Source organism: Vipera ursinii, assembly GCF_947247035.1.
Source record: "Vipera ursinii genome assembly, chromosome: 2".
NCBI lineage: Eukaryota > Metazoa > Chordata > Lepidosauria > Squamata > Viperidae > Vipera > Vipera ursinii.
This window is the reverse complement of record NC_139513.1, coordinates 153,381,311-153,399,821: the sequence shown is the minus strand read 5'-3', so window position 1 is coordinate 153,399,821 and position 18,511 is coordinate 153,381,311. Positions and strand designations below refer to the sequence as shown.

At 40.2% G+C, this 18,511-nt stretch overlaps 1 protein-coding gene across 1 annotated transcript; it reads left to right on the top strand.

Annotated features, from left to right (window-relative positions):
* Positions 1–1,859: 1,859 nt before the first annotated feature.
* On the top strand, positions 1,860–16,465 carry LOC310634259 (keratin, type II cytoskeletal 75-like; the record flags this gene model as incomplete). Its single annotated transcript, XM_083352464.1, has 9 exons — positions 1,860–2,396; positions 10,788–11,002; positions 11,434–11,494; positions 12,291–12,386; positions 13,113–13,277; positions 14,248–14,373; positions 15,200–15,420; positions 16,013–16,047; positions 16,146–16,465. The coding sequence occupies 9 exons, from the start codon at positions 1,860–1,862 to the stop codon at positions 16,463–16,465; spliced, it is 1,776 nt and encodes a 591-aa protein (XP_083208590.1).
* Between the last annotated feature and the right edge of the window lie 2,046 nt (positions 16,466–18,511).

The window sequence follows — 18,511 nt, the reverse complement described above, 5'->3', positions numbered from 1 at the left end:
GGTGTGCAGGGCCTATGGGGAAAGGTGTGAAAAGCAAGTGTAAACTTGTAACGTTTGCAGTTATGAAAGGCTAGTTAAGAAAGACATTTTGGGAACACTGAATGGATCTGGTCCTGAAGAGGACATGTTGCATTTTTCATTTTGTTTTCCTACTTTTAGCTTCTCACTTATTTATCCATCCCAATTGGTTGAACTAAATTACTAGCAGAATGTCATCACTTGATCAGAGGAGAGAATTGGGGGATGGGATGGAATTGCTTGGGAATGCTAGTTTGTTTGTTTGGAATATTTACAGTATAAGGCTATGGTCACCATAAAACATTGAAAACATCAGGAATACTATAACAACAAAATGAATGGTTTATGTTCAGAAGAGAAGACCACATTTAAAGTAGCATGAAAAATCTGATAGGAGGCTATCTCTGTCTCCCCATTACACAATGCCTGGGGGAAAAGCCAGAATATAGATCATATTGTACACATTTTTTTCATCTCTTCTAATGATGCATTGTGTTGGCAGCACTGGTTTCTACGCAAGTTTGGGAAATGAGGAGAGAGAAGAAAATCAGGGACTTTAAAATTTTTATGATGATCTCTGCTCCTTGCATGTTGTGCCCAGGCAGGCAAAGATCATGATTTAAATACATAATATTTCAGATGCAAGACATTTTTGCCCTGAAGTTTCTTTGCAATTAAGGGAACTTTATTACTTGTTGTGTTTTTGTAGAGAACTTAGTATTGCTTGAATAGAAGCTGGAAACATTTAGCTGAACATGGTTTTCCAAACCACCCCAAAGTCCTGAAGTCACCCCTGAAAACAACTTTTTGTTTAAATTGAATTTGTTTATAGTATTCCTTAAACCAAGGTGTGCACACTGTAGTGTTACATGAAATCTTCTTAGACGGGCATAGTTCTATATAAAATGTATGGTTCCAATGATGCTGTAGCCCTAAGAAAAGCATGGCATTACTCAAATTGCTCAATATATCATTTCTGAGCAATTTACCTGGATTCGTAGAAAATCATTCTTTCTCATCTTAAAGCTCTTCAAGTATTTAGCCTAAGAGTCCCAATCATTTCTGAATGTTGCTTGTGGCAGTGGCAGTTTGTCAAAATTGCAGGTGAACACATCCGAAGAAACTAACATTAGGAAAAACTGACGATGCGGTGCAACACTGTTAATTCTTCTTTTGTAGATTCCTCACAACACCATTCATGTGATTCATAATAAATGTCCGTGCGCACACACATAAATACACACCTAGAAATGCACAAAACTGGTCTTAAGGGGTTCCCTTCTAAAAGGAACTTTTGCAGAGTTTTCCAGAGCTGAATGTGTCCTTAGAACTCTCTATGCAATCCTGCTAATTGGCTCAGAAGATTTCTCCAACTTCTGCAGAGCATCACACACCCAGACCTGTGTCTTGTTCTTTATGTGCAACAGTATTTGTTGGCACAGAGGAAGGTATCCTCAGCTATACCCCCTTGCATCAATCTTCAGTTGTGTACCATAGCTTAAAGCTCTTTGAAGCCAGCAAGCAGGGTAATGGTGAACATGAAAGGGATGCAAATTAGCTGGGATTGCAAGGCAAGCAATTTGGACAAATTAAAGTTATCGGATAGGTGTGTTGCACTTGATGTTGGGCCGTTACTGTAGAACTCATTGCTTGAAGGCAAGCCAAGCCCTTGAATATTTGCCTTCCTCTTCTCATTCCCATGCAACCAAACCCAAGACGTCAAATGCATATAAGGAGACATCTCCCATTTCCACATCACACGGGGGCTCTTGGTCTCCACTGATCTCTACTCTTCTGTTTCTGCTTCACAACCTTGCCATTCTCCCTCTCACAGACACACCATGAACCGGCAATTCAGTTCCAGATCATTTTCAACGGGGGGAAGGAGGAACTACTCTGTTTCCAATAGTGGCTTCCGAGTGGGCAACAGCTCAACCTCTGTCATTGGAGGAATGGGATCTTTCGGTGGTGGCTTTGGCAGCAGAAGCCTCTACAACGTTGGTGGAAGCAAACGGATTTCTATGGGCCTAGCTTCCGCTGGTGGTGGAGGAGCTCACTTTGGAAGAAGCTTGGGTGGCGGTCTGGGATTCAGCAGTTATAGCTCAGGATATGGAGGTTATGGTGGTGGGGTTGCCCTCGGCGGTGGCATTGGTCTGGGTAGTCATGTTGGAGGCTTTGGTGGTGGTAGTGGAGGAGGATATGCACTTTCAGGCTCAATGCCTTGCCCACCGCCTGGGCGAATCCACAACGTTATAGTGAATAAGAACTTACTCACTCCTCTGCATGTGGAGGTTGATCCTGAGATTCAGAGGGTCCGGGTGCAAGAGAGGGAACAGATTAAGACCCTCAACAACAAGTTTGCCTCTTTCATCGACAAGGTAAGATGGAGGGCAGGGAGAGCATTGTATTGCAGAATGAAATACTATGAAGATATGAGGGGTTCTAGACTACCCTGAAAATAAGAAACAAGAGAAATTTTGCTTTAGAAACAGGAGGCAGAATGCTGCCGCTTAGGATTTGTGTAGCTTATGAGGATCTGACTTCATAAAGATGACAAAAGGACTGAAGCTATCATGATTAGAGTCTCTGCTGTTTTAATTGCAGGGGAATGTTCCTCAGCCAGATTCCCTTCGTGTATTTTGGGCAGTAATTTTTATTAACCCCTTTGGCTACGTTGGCTGGGAATAATGACATTTGTAATCTAATCTATCTGGAGACCACCAGATGGTGGAAAGCTACACTTAAGAAAAGAACTAATAACTTATTTAAATTGTACATTTAAATTAAGTACTGGGAAGAAATCCCTAGGTTTCAGGATATTTCAGTAATGAAATTAACCATAAATGTGAAAGTTTTATGCCTTTCCTTGGAAATTGTCAAAGAAGGTTGGCAAGACATTTGTAAACATATCTTGTCATGGAATACATGGTCATTTAAGATGTATGGACTTCAACACCCAGAATTCCCTTAGCTAACACCCAGGATTCTGGGAGTTGAAGTCTACATATCTTAAAGTTGCTGAGGTTGAGAAACATCGATCTAAAAATTAGGGTCTGGTATAGCATTCTACTGCATAATTTATTAGTTAAGCTCAGTGGCAGAAACTATGTGCAGATTCCTCCTAATTTCCATCCTTCTGATTTCTACCACAGGAGTTAGCTTTTTTCAGATAAAATGTTACAGTGACATTGATATAAATTTATTTTAGCACATCTAGTAAATACACCTGTTAAATTCCTGAAAAGCTAATTGTCTCTAGAATGACTAGATTGATCATTACTATTTCAAAGAGTTGATTTCTCTTTTGACTATGTGTCTAAAAATAGCTTTAAGTGGCATCTTTTTTCTCATAAGAGGAAAGCATGCTGGGTAAATGCAAACTAAATTTAGCAAAGCAAACCCACAATGTTTTGAGACAGAGGCTACTTTCTGCAGGTAAAAGAAATATAAAAGCTTTTAAGCAAGGACTGCTTTGCATGCATTTCAACCGGGATGCTTTGCATGCATTTCAACTTTTAAAAAGATTTTTAGAACTTAAAAAATAAAATGCAGAACTGTTGAAATTGGTGGAATTTAGGGGTGAGAGAAGGAGGCATGCTGCATTTTATTGCAACCATTTTGGATGGTTCGACTAGATGACCTTCAAGGTCCCTTTCAACATCATCATCATTATGATTATGATTATAATTATGATTATTTTGGTAACAGTAATTTGAAGATTCATTTGGTTCATACAAATGGTTCTAAGGAATTAGGCATTATTCCTAATGTCATATACAACTTCATTCTTAGGTGTTTCTCAGTCACAGGTTTGTTTTGACCACATGCATGTGAAAATCATGCTTCATGCTCGTCTTCATAAGATGTTTTATGAAATGGTTATTGCTAATATTTCTAAGCTACTTTTTCTAGGTATTCTTATTATGCAATAGAAATAAATAAAAACAAACTTGGTGTAGTGGCTGAGGCATCATGCAAGTTATTGCAAGGCCTTGAGTTCTAGTCCTGCCTTGGGTATGAAACTAGCTAGGTGACCTGTGGCCCATACCTCTCACTCAATCCTAGGACAAGAGAAACCTGAAAATTGTAGGGATTAGTCCAGGCAGTGACCATGTTTTAAGACTGTCTTGAAGATGCAAACACATACATCCACACATAATATGTAGAACATATTTAAAAATTAAATTGTTTTCATGACTTACCCTTTGCAAACTGAAATCAAATGTCCTCCCTGAAAGAGCTTTAAAAATATACTATTCCTTCCCTTCCCTCTGCATGAGAAGATTAAAATGGAACAGGTCAGGAAGGGCTGTTTGTACAGTATAATATTCTGAAAATGTAATCTAGCTCTATGCAAATCTAATTAATACTTCGAGCTTTTCCTTATGGGATTTTCTAGATGGCTCTCTTCTAAACCCTTGTACAGGGGCATACCATGGTAATAGTTAAATAGCTGTATGTCTTCCCTTCATTAAATCTATGCTTGACACGTGCCTGGCACATTTTCTGCCAAGCATTCATTCATTGCTTTCCAAAGTGCTGGCAGATGTCCTTGTCCAAGAAATTGGTACATGGAATTATAGAGTTGGGTGGGGTCATTTAGACTGAGTCCAATTGTCTGCTCATCGTAGAAATCCAAATTTATTCTGAAGAATAGGTCTAAAGGTTGTGATTCTATGGGGAGCTTTGGGGGTAGGGAACACTACTTGCTTGGTGAACTTAACCCTTCCCTGTCTAATGATCTTTTTTGCTTCACCTCATGTCAATTCAATTTTCATTTCATTCATTTCATTCATTTCATTTATTGGATTTCTATACCGCCCTTCTCCCTAGGGACTCAGGGCGGTTCACAAGGCATATATAAATAACTGTACAAAAATTAAAAAATTAAAAAAATGTTTCCCCTTCCTTTTTCTTTTCTTTCTTGGTCCAGCTATCTTTTCCCCATTGTCTAATTACTAAATTGTCAAACCATTCTTATTGTCATAGGACTTCCCCCTCCCCAAATACATAGTTGGAACCTACCTTCTTGTAATTTAAATCCATTGTTTTCATGTTCTGCATTCTGAGTTGATGGATAACAGGTCCTGATCTTCTCCATGACATTTCTTCAGGTATTTGTACAATATTAATCTATTCTACCTCAGTCCTCTGTTCACAAGATTAAATGCAACCCTTATTCCTTCATTCCTCTTACAGAATAATAGAGTTGGAAGGGACCTTGGAGGTCTTCTAGTCCCACCCCCTGCTCAGACAGGAAACCCTATGCCATTTCAGACCAATGATTGTCCAATCTCTTCTTAAAAACTTCCAATGTTGGAGCATTCACAACTTCTGGAGGCAGGTTGTTCCACTGATTAATTATTCTGTCAGGAAATTTCTCCTTAGTTCTAGGTTGCTTCTCTCCTTGACTAGTTTCCATCCGTTGCTTCTTGTCCTGCCTTCAGGTGCTCTGGAGAATAGCTTGGCTCCCTCTTCTTTGTGGCAGCCCCTGAGATATTGGAAGACTGCTGTCATATCTCCCCTCGTCCTTCTCTTCATTAAACTAGACATACCCAATTCCAGCAACCGTTCCTTATATGTTTTAGCCTCCAGGCCCTTAATAATCTTTGTTGCTCTTCTCTGCGCTCTTCCCAGAGTCTCAACATCTTTTTTACATTGCAGCAATCAAAGCTGGATGCATAGGATGAAATCCTCTTTATAGGATTTAGCTTATAGCTGCCCCATCATTCTTATTGCCTTCTTTGAATCTATTTCAGTTTGTCTGAATCCTTCTTAATGGTTGATCTCCACAACTGGACACAATAATCACACTTGCATCTCACCCATACAGCATATATTTATTAGAAATAAATGACAGTGTTTTTAAAATGTTAAAACTTGTTCAAATTCTGCTTTGGAGAAATCTTTCATTTATGCTCAACTTTGCTTTCAGCCTTTTGACGTGCTTCCACTGTTGAGGAATGAAGCGAGGGAGACAATATTCTCAGTTGGGGTTTTCACGTTGAGGATAAAGTGAACAAAGATGCATACTAAATGCTGCCAATCATATATATATTTGTATTTTCAAAGAGCAGTATCATATCTCTCATGGATGAATTCCCAATGAATAGTTCTGGAGAAAAAGGATGTGTGCAACTATTGTTGCAAAACGTTGTCACTTGGCAAACCTTTTCTGGATTTGCATATATAAAAAATATAGTGGAGAATATTGTCATTGTGATCTGGTGATGCTTAATGCACAATGGTGTAAAAGGTGGCTGCAGAGATTTATAGGAAACGACTACCTTCTTTTCCACAGGATGCTCTAGCCTTTCAGTCAGGATGAACCAGAATTTGGGTGGGACAGACTTATCTGTTTCGCTTTCTCTAGCTTATGATTTTTTAAAAAAAGTTTAATGCATCCTGTTTCCCCATCAGTCCATCAAAATTCACGCCCACTTGTGTATTCCAGTATAAGCGTATTTGCATTTAGTTCCTGCAATATACAGTATCCATTTTTGTCAAACAATTTTTGTTTATTTCACTTCTTCCTCTCCCATTCCTTCTCCCTCTTTCTCTTACTTTTGAATATCCAAACAGGAGATGAAAATGCTGTATGTCAGATTTATTACCATAGAATAAAGACAAAACTGACAGAATTTTCTCACAATTTCTTCAGTACATTTAATATCTAATTTACCTCACAGTTGAGTGTCTAGTGGAGTTTTTTATTTTATTTTCCCAGTTATTTATCCGTACCTATATATTTTCAAGAGTGTTACTTTCAGACGCAGATTTTCCTGTTAAGATACATATGGCCTTCCCTTCTGGCTAAATAAGAAATATAATCTTTTCCCATGCAAAATCCAAAGGTTTATGGGCACTGTATAGAACATCATCTGGCAACTGTACTAGGTTCTTGTGCCAAGTTTGAAAATCATTATCTCATTAATTCTTACAACATCCCTCAAGGCTAAGTTCCTCATTATATATTACTCTTGTTTCAGAGATGAAGGAGCTGATCTGATGAGATAAATAGTCAATTGCCCAAGGCCACCCAGGAAATCTGGCAGTATCACAATAAACATTTTGTTCTCAGAGTTTAAAAGCCTGAATTCTGGGGGGGGTGGTGGGAGGGGGGAAAGGGAGGCCACGGGGGAAGGAAGAACAGGTCAATTAGAGCATTGCATAACTATAAAAATATATCATTCTTTCATGAACATTAATAAATACTCCCTTTCAAATAACAGGCCATTCTGATTTTATCCTAAGAGGTTTTAAATATAAATAAGAAAGATAAGAGTTAGTACTTTGATCTTTCTTTTTTTTTCATTCCCAAATTCATTCCAAGTACATCTCCATTAAACATGGTTCTCCATATTTATTCAACACCAATCCAATCCAACCTTAAAGTACAGTTGAGAAAATTATTCTATGCTTTGCCACTGAGTGGATTCATTGAAGCAGCCACATCATTAGTTTTGAAGCAGCCACATTTTTTCCCAGGCTTGGCTTCGGTAGAAATTGGGGTAAAAAAAACCATAGCTAATTTAATGAATTGGGGGAAGGGTATAGATTTGCACAAGTTTTGAAGCACTTCCGAATAATTTTTAAGCATGCCCAGTTGCAAAGCATAATATCTCCCAAATCTAACTTCTTTAGATTTACTTTAATGGTTTACAGATTTTGCATCAAAATAATAAGCTTTTGTCTGTTAATTTTGGCAGATCATAAAATAAAACAGTGATTTCAGGTAGTATACAGCTTTTTGCTGTTTGCTTATATAGGAACTGTGGTTTTCTGACTAGTGAACCAGTGAAGTAAGGTGAGGTAAAGGTAAAGGTTCCCCCGCACATGCGTGCTAGTCATTTCCAACTCTAGGGTCCAGTGCTCATCTCTGTTTCAAAGCTGAAGAGCCAGCGCTTGTCCGAGGACGTCTCCGTGGTCATGTGGCCAGCATGACTTAGACGCCAAAGGGACACGGAACGTTGTTACCTTCCCACCATAGTGGTCCCTATTTTTCTGCTTGCATTTTTACGTGCTTTCGAACTGCTAGGTTGGCAGAAGCTGGGACGAGTAACAGGCGCTCACTCTGTTACGCGGCACTCGGGATTCGACACGCCAAACTGCCAACCTTCTGATCGACAAGCTCAGTGTCCTAACCCACTGAGCCACCGTGTCCCTCTGTGAAGTAAAAATACAAATAAAAAAAGATGAACGTTGATAAACCTGTTTTAAAATCTTTAGAAATGAATGAAAAACAGCAAAGGCAATTCTAAAATATCTGGTGCCCCCTAAAAGCATAATCTAGGGAGAAGATGAGCTTTCTACAGATAACAATCTACCCACCACTGGAAAGACTTAATCTTGGTTTGTCACATTCTTTATTCATCTACATCACAACCTAAGAAGTGTCACCCTAAATAGCTACAGTAGATGAGGTTGCCATGTGATCCTTAGAAGTGATTGTCTTATGTCCCACTAATCAAATTTGCAGCCTTAAATGCAAATGTAGGTATGATATTATATTGACTGGGTTACGAGTGAAGACAGGATTGCCTAATTCTGATTTTTATACTTCCAAAAAGGCGAATATTTGTGCTTTCCAACTTCATTTCATGCCCAAATTATTCCTAGTAAGACATATGGCTTGGATTTTACAGAAAAAAATATAGGTGTAAAATGTGGCAAGATCCTATTTATTTCCTTGAAAGAAGAATCTATGCATCTTTGATGAATTTTAATCAGCTGGTGATTTAAAATTCCAGAAATGCGAGCATACATATCTTATGTGCATTTATGTAAAATGCGGATGCTGTGAAATTGTGTGAAAATTCATTTCGACACTGTTTGGATTTTTAAAATTAGAGAAAGGGAGGAGGGAGGGTTAAGGAAGGATGTTTTTCTTCAGGAAAACAATTAATCAATGGAACAACTTGGCTTCAGAAGTTATGGGTGCTCCATCACTGGAGGTTTTTAAGAAGAGTTTGGACAACCACTTGTCTGAAATGGTATAAGGTTTCCTGCTTGAGCAGGGGGTTGGACTAGAAGACCTCCAAGGTCCCTTCCAACTCTGTTATTCTGTCTCAGAAGGGACATGGAGAATATTGTCACATGGGGAAATCAGCAGAGATTCAGCAGGGCCTTTCCATATGATCTGATAAAGAATGATACAGAGTTGCACCAGTACTAGGGAGAACCATGTTCAGCTTCCAATTTTAGCCATGGAAGCGAACTGGATGTCTTAGGGCAGTCATTCTCTCTGAGCCCTGTCTATTTCATGGTATTATTGCAGGGGAAACGGGAAGAGAGGGGGCTATACAGACAGGGTAGGAGCTAATCAGGGGATATTCCTCTGTTCTAGTCCTATTAGACCTCTCGGCGGCTTTCGATACCATCGACCATGGTATCTTGCTGCGGCGTCTCAGGGGACTGGGAGTGGGAGGCACAGTTTTACAGTGGTTCTCCTCCTATCTCCAGGGACGTTCGCAGTCGGTGTTGGCAGGGGGGCAGAGGTCGACCGCGAGGTCTCTCATTTGTGGAGTTCCTCAGGGGTCGGTCCTCTCGCCTCTCCTGTTCAACATCTACATGAAACCGCTGGGTGAGATCATTCGTGGCTTTGGAGTTGGGTATCATCAGTACGCTGATGATACCCAACTTTTCCTTTCGACCCCAAACCACCCCAGTGATGCCCTCAACGTGATGTCCCGTTGCCTGGAGGCGGTACGGGTCTGGATGGGGAGGAACAGACTTCAACTCAACCCCGACAAGACTGAGTGGCTTTGCATACTTTCATCCCGGGTTTATTCGGACATTCCACCTCTGGCTATGGGGGGTGAACTATTACCCCCCGTAGATAGGGCTCACAACTTGGGAGTCCTCCTAGATTCACGGCTCACCTTGGAAGACCATATAGGAGCTGTGGCTAGGGGGGCCTTCGCCCAGGTTCGCCTGGTGCGCCAGTTGCGGCCCTATCTTAGCCGGGATGATTTGTGCACGGTCACTCATGCGCTCGTGTCCTCTCGTCTGGACTACTGCAACGCTCTCTACATGGGGCTGCCCTTGAGGACCACCCGGAAGCTCCAACTGGTACAGAATGCAGCCGCGAGAGTTGTGTTGGGAGTCTCCCGATACTCCCACGTTACACCTCTGCTCCGTGAGCTGCATTGGTTGCCAGTTGTCTTCCGGGTGAGATTCAAGGTACTGGTAACGGTGTTTAAAGCCCTCCATGGCATGGGGCCGGAGTACCTTAGGGAACATCTGCTGCCGGCATCAAGCTCCCTGCGCCCTGTGCGTTCCCACAGAGAGGGCCTCCTCAGGGTGCCACCGATCAGAGAATGTCGATTGGTGGCCCCCAGGGGGAGATCCTTCTCTGTGGGCGCCCCGGAGCTGTGGAATCAGCTACCGGTAGAGCTCCGGATGGCGCCCGATCTTCGCTCCTTTCGTCGCGATCTCAAGACGTTTCTGTTTGTTCAAGCCGGCCTAGCCTGATGGGGATTGGTGGGTTTTTTTTATTTTTGGTGTCTTAATTTTAACTTGGTGTTTTAGAATTTTATTCTAATTGTTTTAACTTGGGCAATCATTTAATCTCTTTTTAATGTTTGTATTTAGTATTTTATTCTGCCCTGTGAACCGCCCTGAGTCCTCAGGGAGAAGGGCGGTATACAAATATTATTAAATTAAATTAAATTAAATTAATCTGCCAAACAAACAAATAGATTCTAGCCAGTTCTTCAAGAAAGATAACAAGGTCCCCTCTTCCCTCTCCTTCCCTTGTTGGATTTTAGGTGCGATTCCTTGAGCAACAGAATAAAGTCCTGGAAACCAAATGGGATCTTCTGTGCCAACAAGGCTCTCCAGCCTTAAGGGACAATCTTGAACCTCTTTATGAGGCTTACATAGAAACTCTTCGAAGGCAGTTTGACAGCCTCTGCAATGATAAAAATCATTTGGACATAGAACTGAAGAACACACAAGAGCTTGTGGAAGATTTCAAGAACAAGTAAGCAAAAGTGAAGAGAAATAGATTATGTTGGGTGGGTAATAGGGACTTCTGTCAAGAAGGCAAAACAATGCATGAAGCCTTCCTCCAAATTATTGACAGCTGCTCTGATGTTAATTTTTTTCACCATAGTTTCATGATTTGCTTTCCCTTGTCATTATTTGCAGTTGGAGAGTCTTTTTTAATTTATATCTAGTTAATTTGCCATGTGTGGTCCTGTGCATAGCATCTGGTCAGATATAATAGCCTCATATGAAGTATAGAACTTCTGCTGATACTTTGGGCAAGTAATGATCTCCAGATTTCATTTAGCTTAGAAGATTGTCATAAACTTATATATTCAGTAAGACTTATAAAGATCTATACGTATGAACAACCAGTTGAATAAAACTAATAATACTGGTACTAGTAAAAATTTATTCCTATTACAGATATGAAGATGAAATTAACAAACGGACAGCTTGTGAAAATGATTTTGTGGTGCTTAAAAAGGTAATTGTTCCTTATTAACCTGGAAATGTAAAGCTACAGTCCTAACTTTTATTTCTTGTACATCCCCATTCATAAGTATTTGCACTTACACAACTATTTGCAGTGCTTGGTTATAGCTAAAGTTAATAGTCTTACATGTCTGTCATTCACAACTACCACATTACCCGTGTTAAATCCAATACCAACATTTTTGAACGATTGATGTATAGCTTATCTTAGTACTGAGAAGCAGGTTGCTGCTATTAGCACATATTTGAAATTCTCTTCCGAAAGTTCATATAATTTATGCATTAAAAAATGTTGGTTCCTAACCAGGGCATTTTTATTTTCTAAAAGCAAAGCTTAATTATAGGGATGTATTCTTGCCATGACCACTGTAGCTGATATCACTACGGATTGTGAATGAATGTGGTACAATGGTTAAGATGTTGGACTAAAAGTGTGTGTGTGTTTGGGGGGAGGGGAAAACCAGGTTGCAGTCCACCCACAGCCTTGGAAGCTCACAAGGTAAATTTGGTGCTTGGCTCTCTGGCAACCCAATCTCCCATATAAACTAGCTCTTTTGGGGAGAGCTAAGAAACTTAAGCACTATAAATGCAGGGTTGAGCTTCACAAAGCCAACTCTTCATCGAACAAATAAATAAATTACTCCTTGCTCTATATTATACACCAAGTATATTATCTGCATAGAATATTGCAACCAAGCCTCAAAACAGGAATTGCTCTGCTCAAAGCTCTGACCCATCATTGCCTGCTCTGCCCAGACTATGATAGTATTGATATTTTTCTTCCTAAGGATGTGGATGGCTCTTATATGCACAAGATAGACCTGGGATCCAAGGCTGACTCCTTGACTCAATATATCCAGTTCTTAAGAGCCCTCTTTGATGCGGTAAGGATCACCTCTGCCTTATTATACCTATTAGTACCTAAAGCAAATTTGTTTTTCAATATGCAACCAGTAAATGCATTTCTCTGTAAGATGTCCCTGCTGGAGCAATGCATGTCATCAAATGCACAGCATTTTTACTGTGTTTTACTGCCTGCATAAACCTGTTCTTTACCTGCTATAAAAGCTGTCCTGTTAATGAATTTATTAACCCTGAATAACTCCTTTCAAAGCAATCATTATTTTAATCTTAGGTAAAATAAATCCATCCTTAGTGGATTGTTTGGTGTGGGGTGAGTTCAGGAGGAACCTCTCTCTTTTCAGGATACCTGAAAAGGTGGACGTCTTAATGTGTTTTCAGAGAGAGTTTCACATCTCCCGTGCCGTGTGAGGCCAACAAGCATCACACCTTTTCCCCATGGAAGTGAACAGTGGTGGCTGAAAAAACTTCTACTCTGAAAGCCATGAACAACATGGCGCTGAGAATTCCAAATCATATTTAATAATAGAAATCCCAAATGTAAAGGATTTCAAACCCTGGCACATCTGCGTCCGTAGAGGATCTGGCATCTTTGTTTGAAAATCATTCATGTAATTATTTTCTTGTGGGCTCCTTTCAGTGTAGATACATGTCTAAGAAGTTAATCCGAGGGCATGAGCACACTCTGACGTCACTGTTCTGCATAAGGCCTTTTCCCTTAACCATTGCATTGTTTGCAACTCCCACAGGAGCTGGCTCAGCTGCACTCGCAGGTTAAGGAGACGAATGTTATTCTGCAAATGGACAACAACCGAGATCTGGACCTCAACAGCATCATTGCTGAAGTCAAGGCTCAGTATGAAGACATTGCCAATCGGAGCAGAGCTGAGGCCGAGGCATGGTACCAAACTAAGGTAAGGATCCTTGGCAAAAGCAGATGCAGTTTCACCTCAGCTTGAATGACAAAAAAGTCCCCTCAATTATAAAGCAAAATCTCTGAGGGGTTTCAATATTTACACTGGAAGAAAACTGAATTCAGTGCTCTCTGATGTTCTTGAATTAAGAACTACTGAAATCTGAAAGAACCTACTAGCAGTTTGTCCGGAAAGTTAATCTTTTGTAAGAAAATCAAACAACGGTCTTTAGTGCAGCCAAAAGAGGTTCATAAAATCATTATATCATTTTTAGATTTTATATCATTTTAGATCTAGTCTAATCTAATCTAATTTAGTTCACAAGATACAGAGAGTACTATCCTTATGTCATACACATAGGTTACACCCAAAAATAGTTTAGTGAATGACCACTGTCAATAGATAATTATCATTATCTCTTCCATTTCTGTTTCATTTTTCTAAAATGTACTCATAAATACACCCAAGATAGGGAAGGATACATTTTGGGTGTATTTATGAGATGTTTTAGCTGCTAGGAAAAAAAATTGTATGGCCTGGCATACAATGTACTGTACTTTGCTGTTTTACCTCAAGTGGAAAAGTATGTTTTGCTCATTTTGTAAGTTGGCTCCTTTGTCTTTGAGAATCTTCCAGCTTCTTGGAATGGGTCCCAAGAATCTGCTTTTGCCCTGAGAGCACAATTGCATATAAATTTATATTCAGTACTGTATATATTCCTTTATTGAAAATATATTTCTGTTCTTGTAGCTAAATTTTGGCTTTTCATCTGTAGAAAAACTAGACCTTTCAGTACATTAAGCTAATGCAATTCAAAATTTTCTTTTTCAAGTACTTTGAACACGCAACTTTTTTTCTATACTTTGGCAACCAGTATCAACTATTTTATGCATGTGAATAAAGAATATTGTTTGAATAGGACTTATTTAAGATGCACAAGATGACCATTGCTTTCCATTTTGACTTTCAGTTCCAAGAATTGCAAAGTACAGCTTTCAAACATGGAGATGACTTGAAATCAACCAAAGATGAGATTGCAGATTTGAGCCGAGTTGTCCAAAAACTTCGCTCCGAAATTGAAATTGTGAAGAAAGCAGTAAGGCATATCTTTTTCCTCACTTTTTCTCCCCACTCTCTTTATTTCTTTTTCTAAGTGAGAAATTAGTTGCTTCATGAGGGTCAAAGACTCAACTCTTGTAACTACCTAGGTTCAGCCTCCCTTGAAAAGGATTTATGCAGTTCATAAGATATTTCAATAATTCCTTAGATTCTTTTTTATTTAGCTTTTTTTTTTTAAAAAAAAAAACTCTCTATGGGTCCTGGGGAGAAAGGGCAATGGGGCATTTAGATGGCTGATGACTTCTCCAGATTTCCTTAGTTCCATTTCTAATTGCTTTCAAAGCATATCTTCAAGGCTGCTTTGGCCTTCAGAATCCCATTTTCCACTATTCACTTTCACTGGTTTGGTATTGTCACCTTACTTTCCCACCTGAATGCTTTCGCTTCCTCCACTTTGTATGGAAACCACCTGGTTTTTTTTGGGGGGGGGGGAAGAGATGTATTTTAATTAAAGTAAAAATAACAAGACCATAGTATAATGTTTTTAAAGAAACAGTGGCTTACTGTGAATAAACCACAAGAAACAAAGCAGATGGCTTATATCCATCAGTAACAGAAAGAAATGGATTCCCTCAAGTCATAGAACTCATAGACCTCTTTCTCCAACCTTTGACATTCTTCTCTAACAAACAAATAAAAGTAAAGATGGAGCCTGGAAAAAAATACTCAGTAATGTCGGTGCTGCAACTAAAAAGTCCCTGCTGCTTTGAATGAATGGATGGATGGATTGATTTGTATTGACAATCACATTCATATACACACAATGTGGTATCTAAGGGAACTTTTGTCTCTCTCTTTTTCAGATTGGCAGCCTGCAGGGCTCCTTAGCAGAATGTGAGCAACGTGGGGAGTTAGCCCTGAAAGATGCTCGGACAAAGTTGGTTGACCTGCAGACAGCCTTAACATCAGCAAAAGATGAGCTGGCTCGCCTGCTGCGGGATTATCAAGAACTGATGAATGTGAAACTGGCCTTGGATGTTGAGATTGCTACATACAGAACCCTGCTAGAGGGAGAGGAGTGTCGGTAAGACTCTTTTGCCTATTTCCATGTGGATAAGACTACTTGCCAAGATTTGAGTTTTGAAGATGGTTGTCTGTTCTGGTCAGATGCAGAATAGATCAAAGACCACTTAGCCGAGGTTGCCTACCCCTGACTTAGTACAACAGACATGAGTGGGGACTTGGAAAATCCCTTTAGTCAAGAATGTAGGTAGAATTTTTTTTAAAAACAACAACAGTGCATAGTTCTACAGCAAATAATTTAGAACAGTAGAAAGAGAAATGTGTTGATATAAGACTAAAGCCGAGAAGGAGATAGCTTAAATGCTACTATAGGACTGGTTAGAAAACCACGAATTATAAAAAAAATACTACTGCACATTGCTGTATGGCTGGATCTCATTATCCTGAGAATATCCATCTCATAGTTAATAACTTGACACTCTGGCCCTGAGTGATAAATCTGCCGAATTCAGGAAAGTCTCCTTGAAGCTGTTTTGAGGGAGATTCGACGCTATTGTGGAAGCCATGAAAATAGAACGCTAAGAGTTATAGAATTTTCTGGGCTGTAAAATTTGTTCTTCATTTCAACGCTTTGTTTTTCTTTTCTCTCTTAGGATGTCGGGCGAGTTTGAAACCCCTGTCAATATCTGTAAGTACACAATAACTAGTGTTCGGTTAAATTAGAGAGTTGCCTTTGTCATTTTGAGCGACCAAGACTGATTTCCTGTATCATTTTCCAATCTACAGCTGTGATCAGCAGCTCGAATACCATCAGTGGTGCAGGAGCAGGAGGATACGGTGTCAGTGGGGGATCTGGCTACGGAACCGGAGGTGGTGCTGGATACACTATTGGTGGAGGAGCCAGTGGATTAAACTTTGGTGGTGGTGGTGGCGGAGGTCATGGCCACATTAGCATTGGAGGAGGAAAAGTGAGCCGGTTTAGTAGTGGGGGCAGCCTAAGTGGATCTGGAAGCCTCACAGGGGGTGGATACACCTATGGTGGGGGGAGTTCAAGCATGAAGATCGTATCATCCACAAGCTCCTCAAGCAAGAGAATAATCAGCTAAGGTTTCCAAAAGCAGAGGTCACTTCCTGCTTTAAGAAACGAAAGAGTCTCTTGTTACCACGCCTCTACCAACACAACATACAGTACTTTCTGAAAATTAAGTAGTCCCCACAATTGCCCATACCTCCTCTACAATCCTCTACATTTACAGGGTAAAAGGCCTGCTAGGATGGCACTTGTAAGCCTAAATTATGATCAGGAGATTGGTCTACTATTGCAACCTTTCCAGGCTCTAGGTGGGCGATCACATACTTGGAAACTTCCCCTCTTTTTTCCTTTCTAAAAGGAAAGGGCCTCCTTGCTTGTACAAGACCAGTGTGTCACGGCTTGAAGCCCATTTTTCTCCCTGACATGCTAGTTTTGCACAAATAGGCACATTTTCTGATCAGTGACAGAAGCATTTCAATCATGTAATTATCCACCTTCAGGCTCAGAAGTGGTCCATCCCAGAAAGGCAGAAGAAGCAAGTTGATGTGATTGTTCTGATTGTCTGTGTTTCACCTCATCTCTCTCTTCACATGCTCTGCTGCATAGATCATTGTAATTTGCCCTGCACCCTCATGTTGTTGAGTTAGTGCTTCTGTGAATGGAATGGTGTTTCCCATATTGCCTTCCTCCATGTTGTCAACTCTACTGTTGCAAAACTTAGTAGGAAGCAGGTAACATAGTTTGTCTCTTTGCTTCTCTGCTACAGTGGCTTTGCACAAGCCCATCTTGTCACAAAGAGAATACACAAAATTGCAGATGAAGAACTAAACAACAGTAGCATCAAACCAGACGTGCTACTTTTATAAGCTCTGTTTAAAGGATCACTTTGTTGTACATCTTGTTTTTACATTCTAATGTACAGTAGTTCATGTGAGTTTCAAGCACTATACCATCCTCTAATGTTGTTAACAAAAAGCAAAATGCAAGCTTCTGGCTATTTCCTCATCCACAGGGCAACTCATGGAATAATCTCTTGTCAATAAACTCTCATGCTGCAATAAATACTGTCATTTTTTTATGTTGGCTCAAAGCCCTCTCTTTTGTTTTGTAGCACCAATCATGGCACTGCTTCAACCTGTGACTTAGAATCAAATGTGACTTTGGGCCTAATTTCACTTGGGTTTCTGAGTTCTAACTTTTGGTAACATCTATCCCATTTATCCCATTCTCGCATTTTCTGCATACCAGAGAAAAATAAGAAGCAGATTAAGAATAAAAGGAAGAGACAGGACAGATAATGCCAGAGAGGCAGAAATGGGATACACTTGACTTTTGCTCCTCGAATTAATTTCTGTAGCACTGTTCTCCATTAGCCAACATCCCTCAAGAGATGATCTCTAAGGGAACTTGGCCTTGGACAAAAATAAAATTGCCTATCTTTGTTCTGCAGGTGATCAGGAGCCTTTTGTGGGCTCTGGCATCCATCCCAACAATTTTCGAGGAAGAGCTCACAAAACAGGCCCAAAGCTAAACTCAAGATAGATCAGTTTGGGAGTCATCACCTTCCAGCCTGACATATTTGTGCACTCAAAGCTCTCATGGCAGAAAAGCCGGGGGGGGGGGGGGATAGAAGGTTTTCTCAAAGCCTTCACCCCTCTTCTCCCTTTCAAATATACCATGACAAAAGTCAGGGTTTTTGTTATTTTGCATTACCATTTAAATATGAAGAGCCAGTGGGTTTTTTTTGTCATAGTACGCACCGGAACAGAGTTCTGGCACCTTTTTCTGATGGATTTTCCAAGCTTTAAAAGTAACTTTTTAAAATTTGATGTTTGGTCCACATGGACTTGAATCACCCTGTCGAGCACAGCAGGTCGACGGCAAAATCATTAAAACGGTGCATGCGGGCTGCTTGTGTCCGATGCATGCGTACTTCATCCGCGCTGGTTGTGATGGCACTACACGGCTTGTGATTGGTCATGTGGTCGCACATTGAGTGCTTACTGCGGTCGGTGACCATTATGTTTCATTACACAACTGACGTGTGAGTGTGTGTACAGTAACTGACTACATGCGAAAGGTAAATAATTTATTTTAAAAAATTGTTGGTGAATTGAAA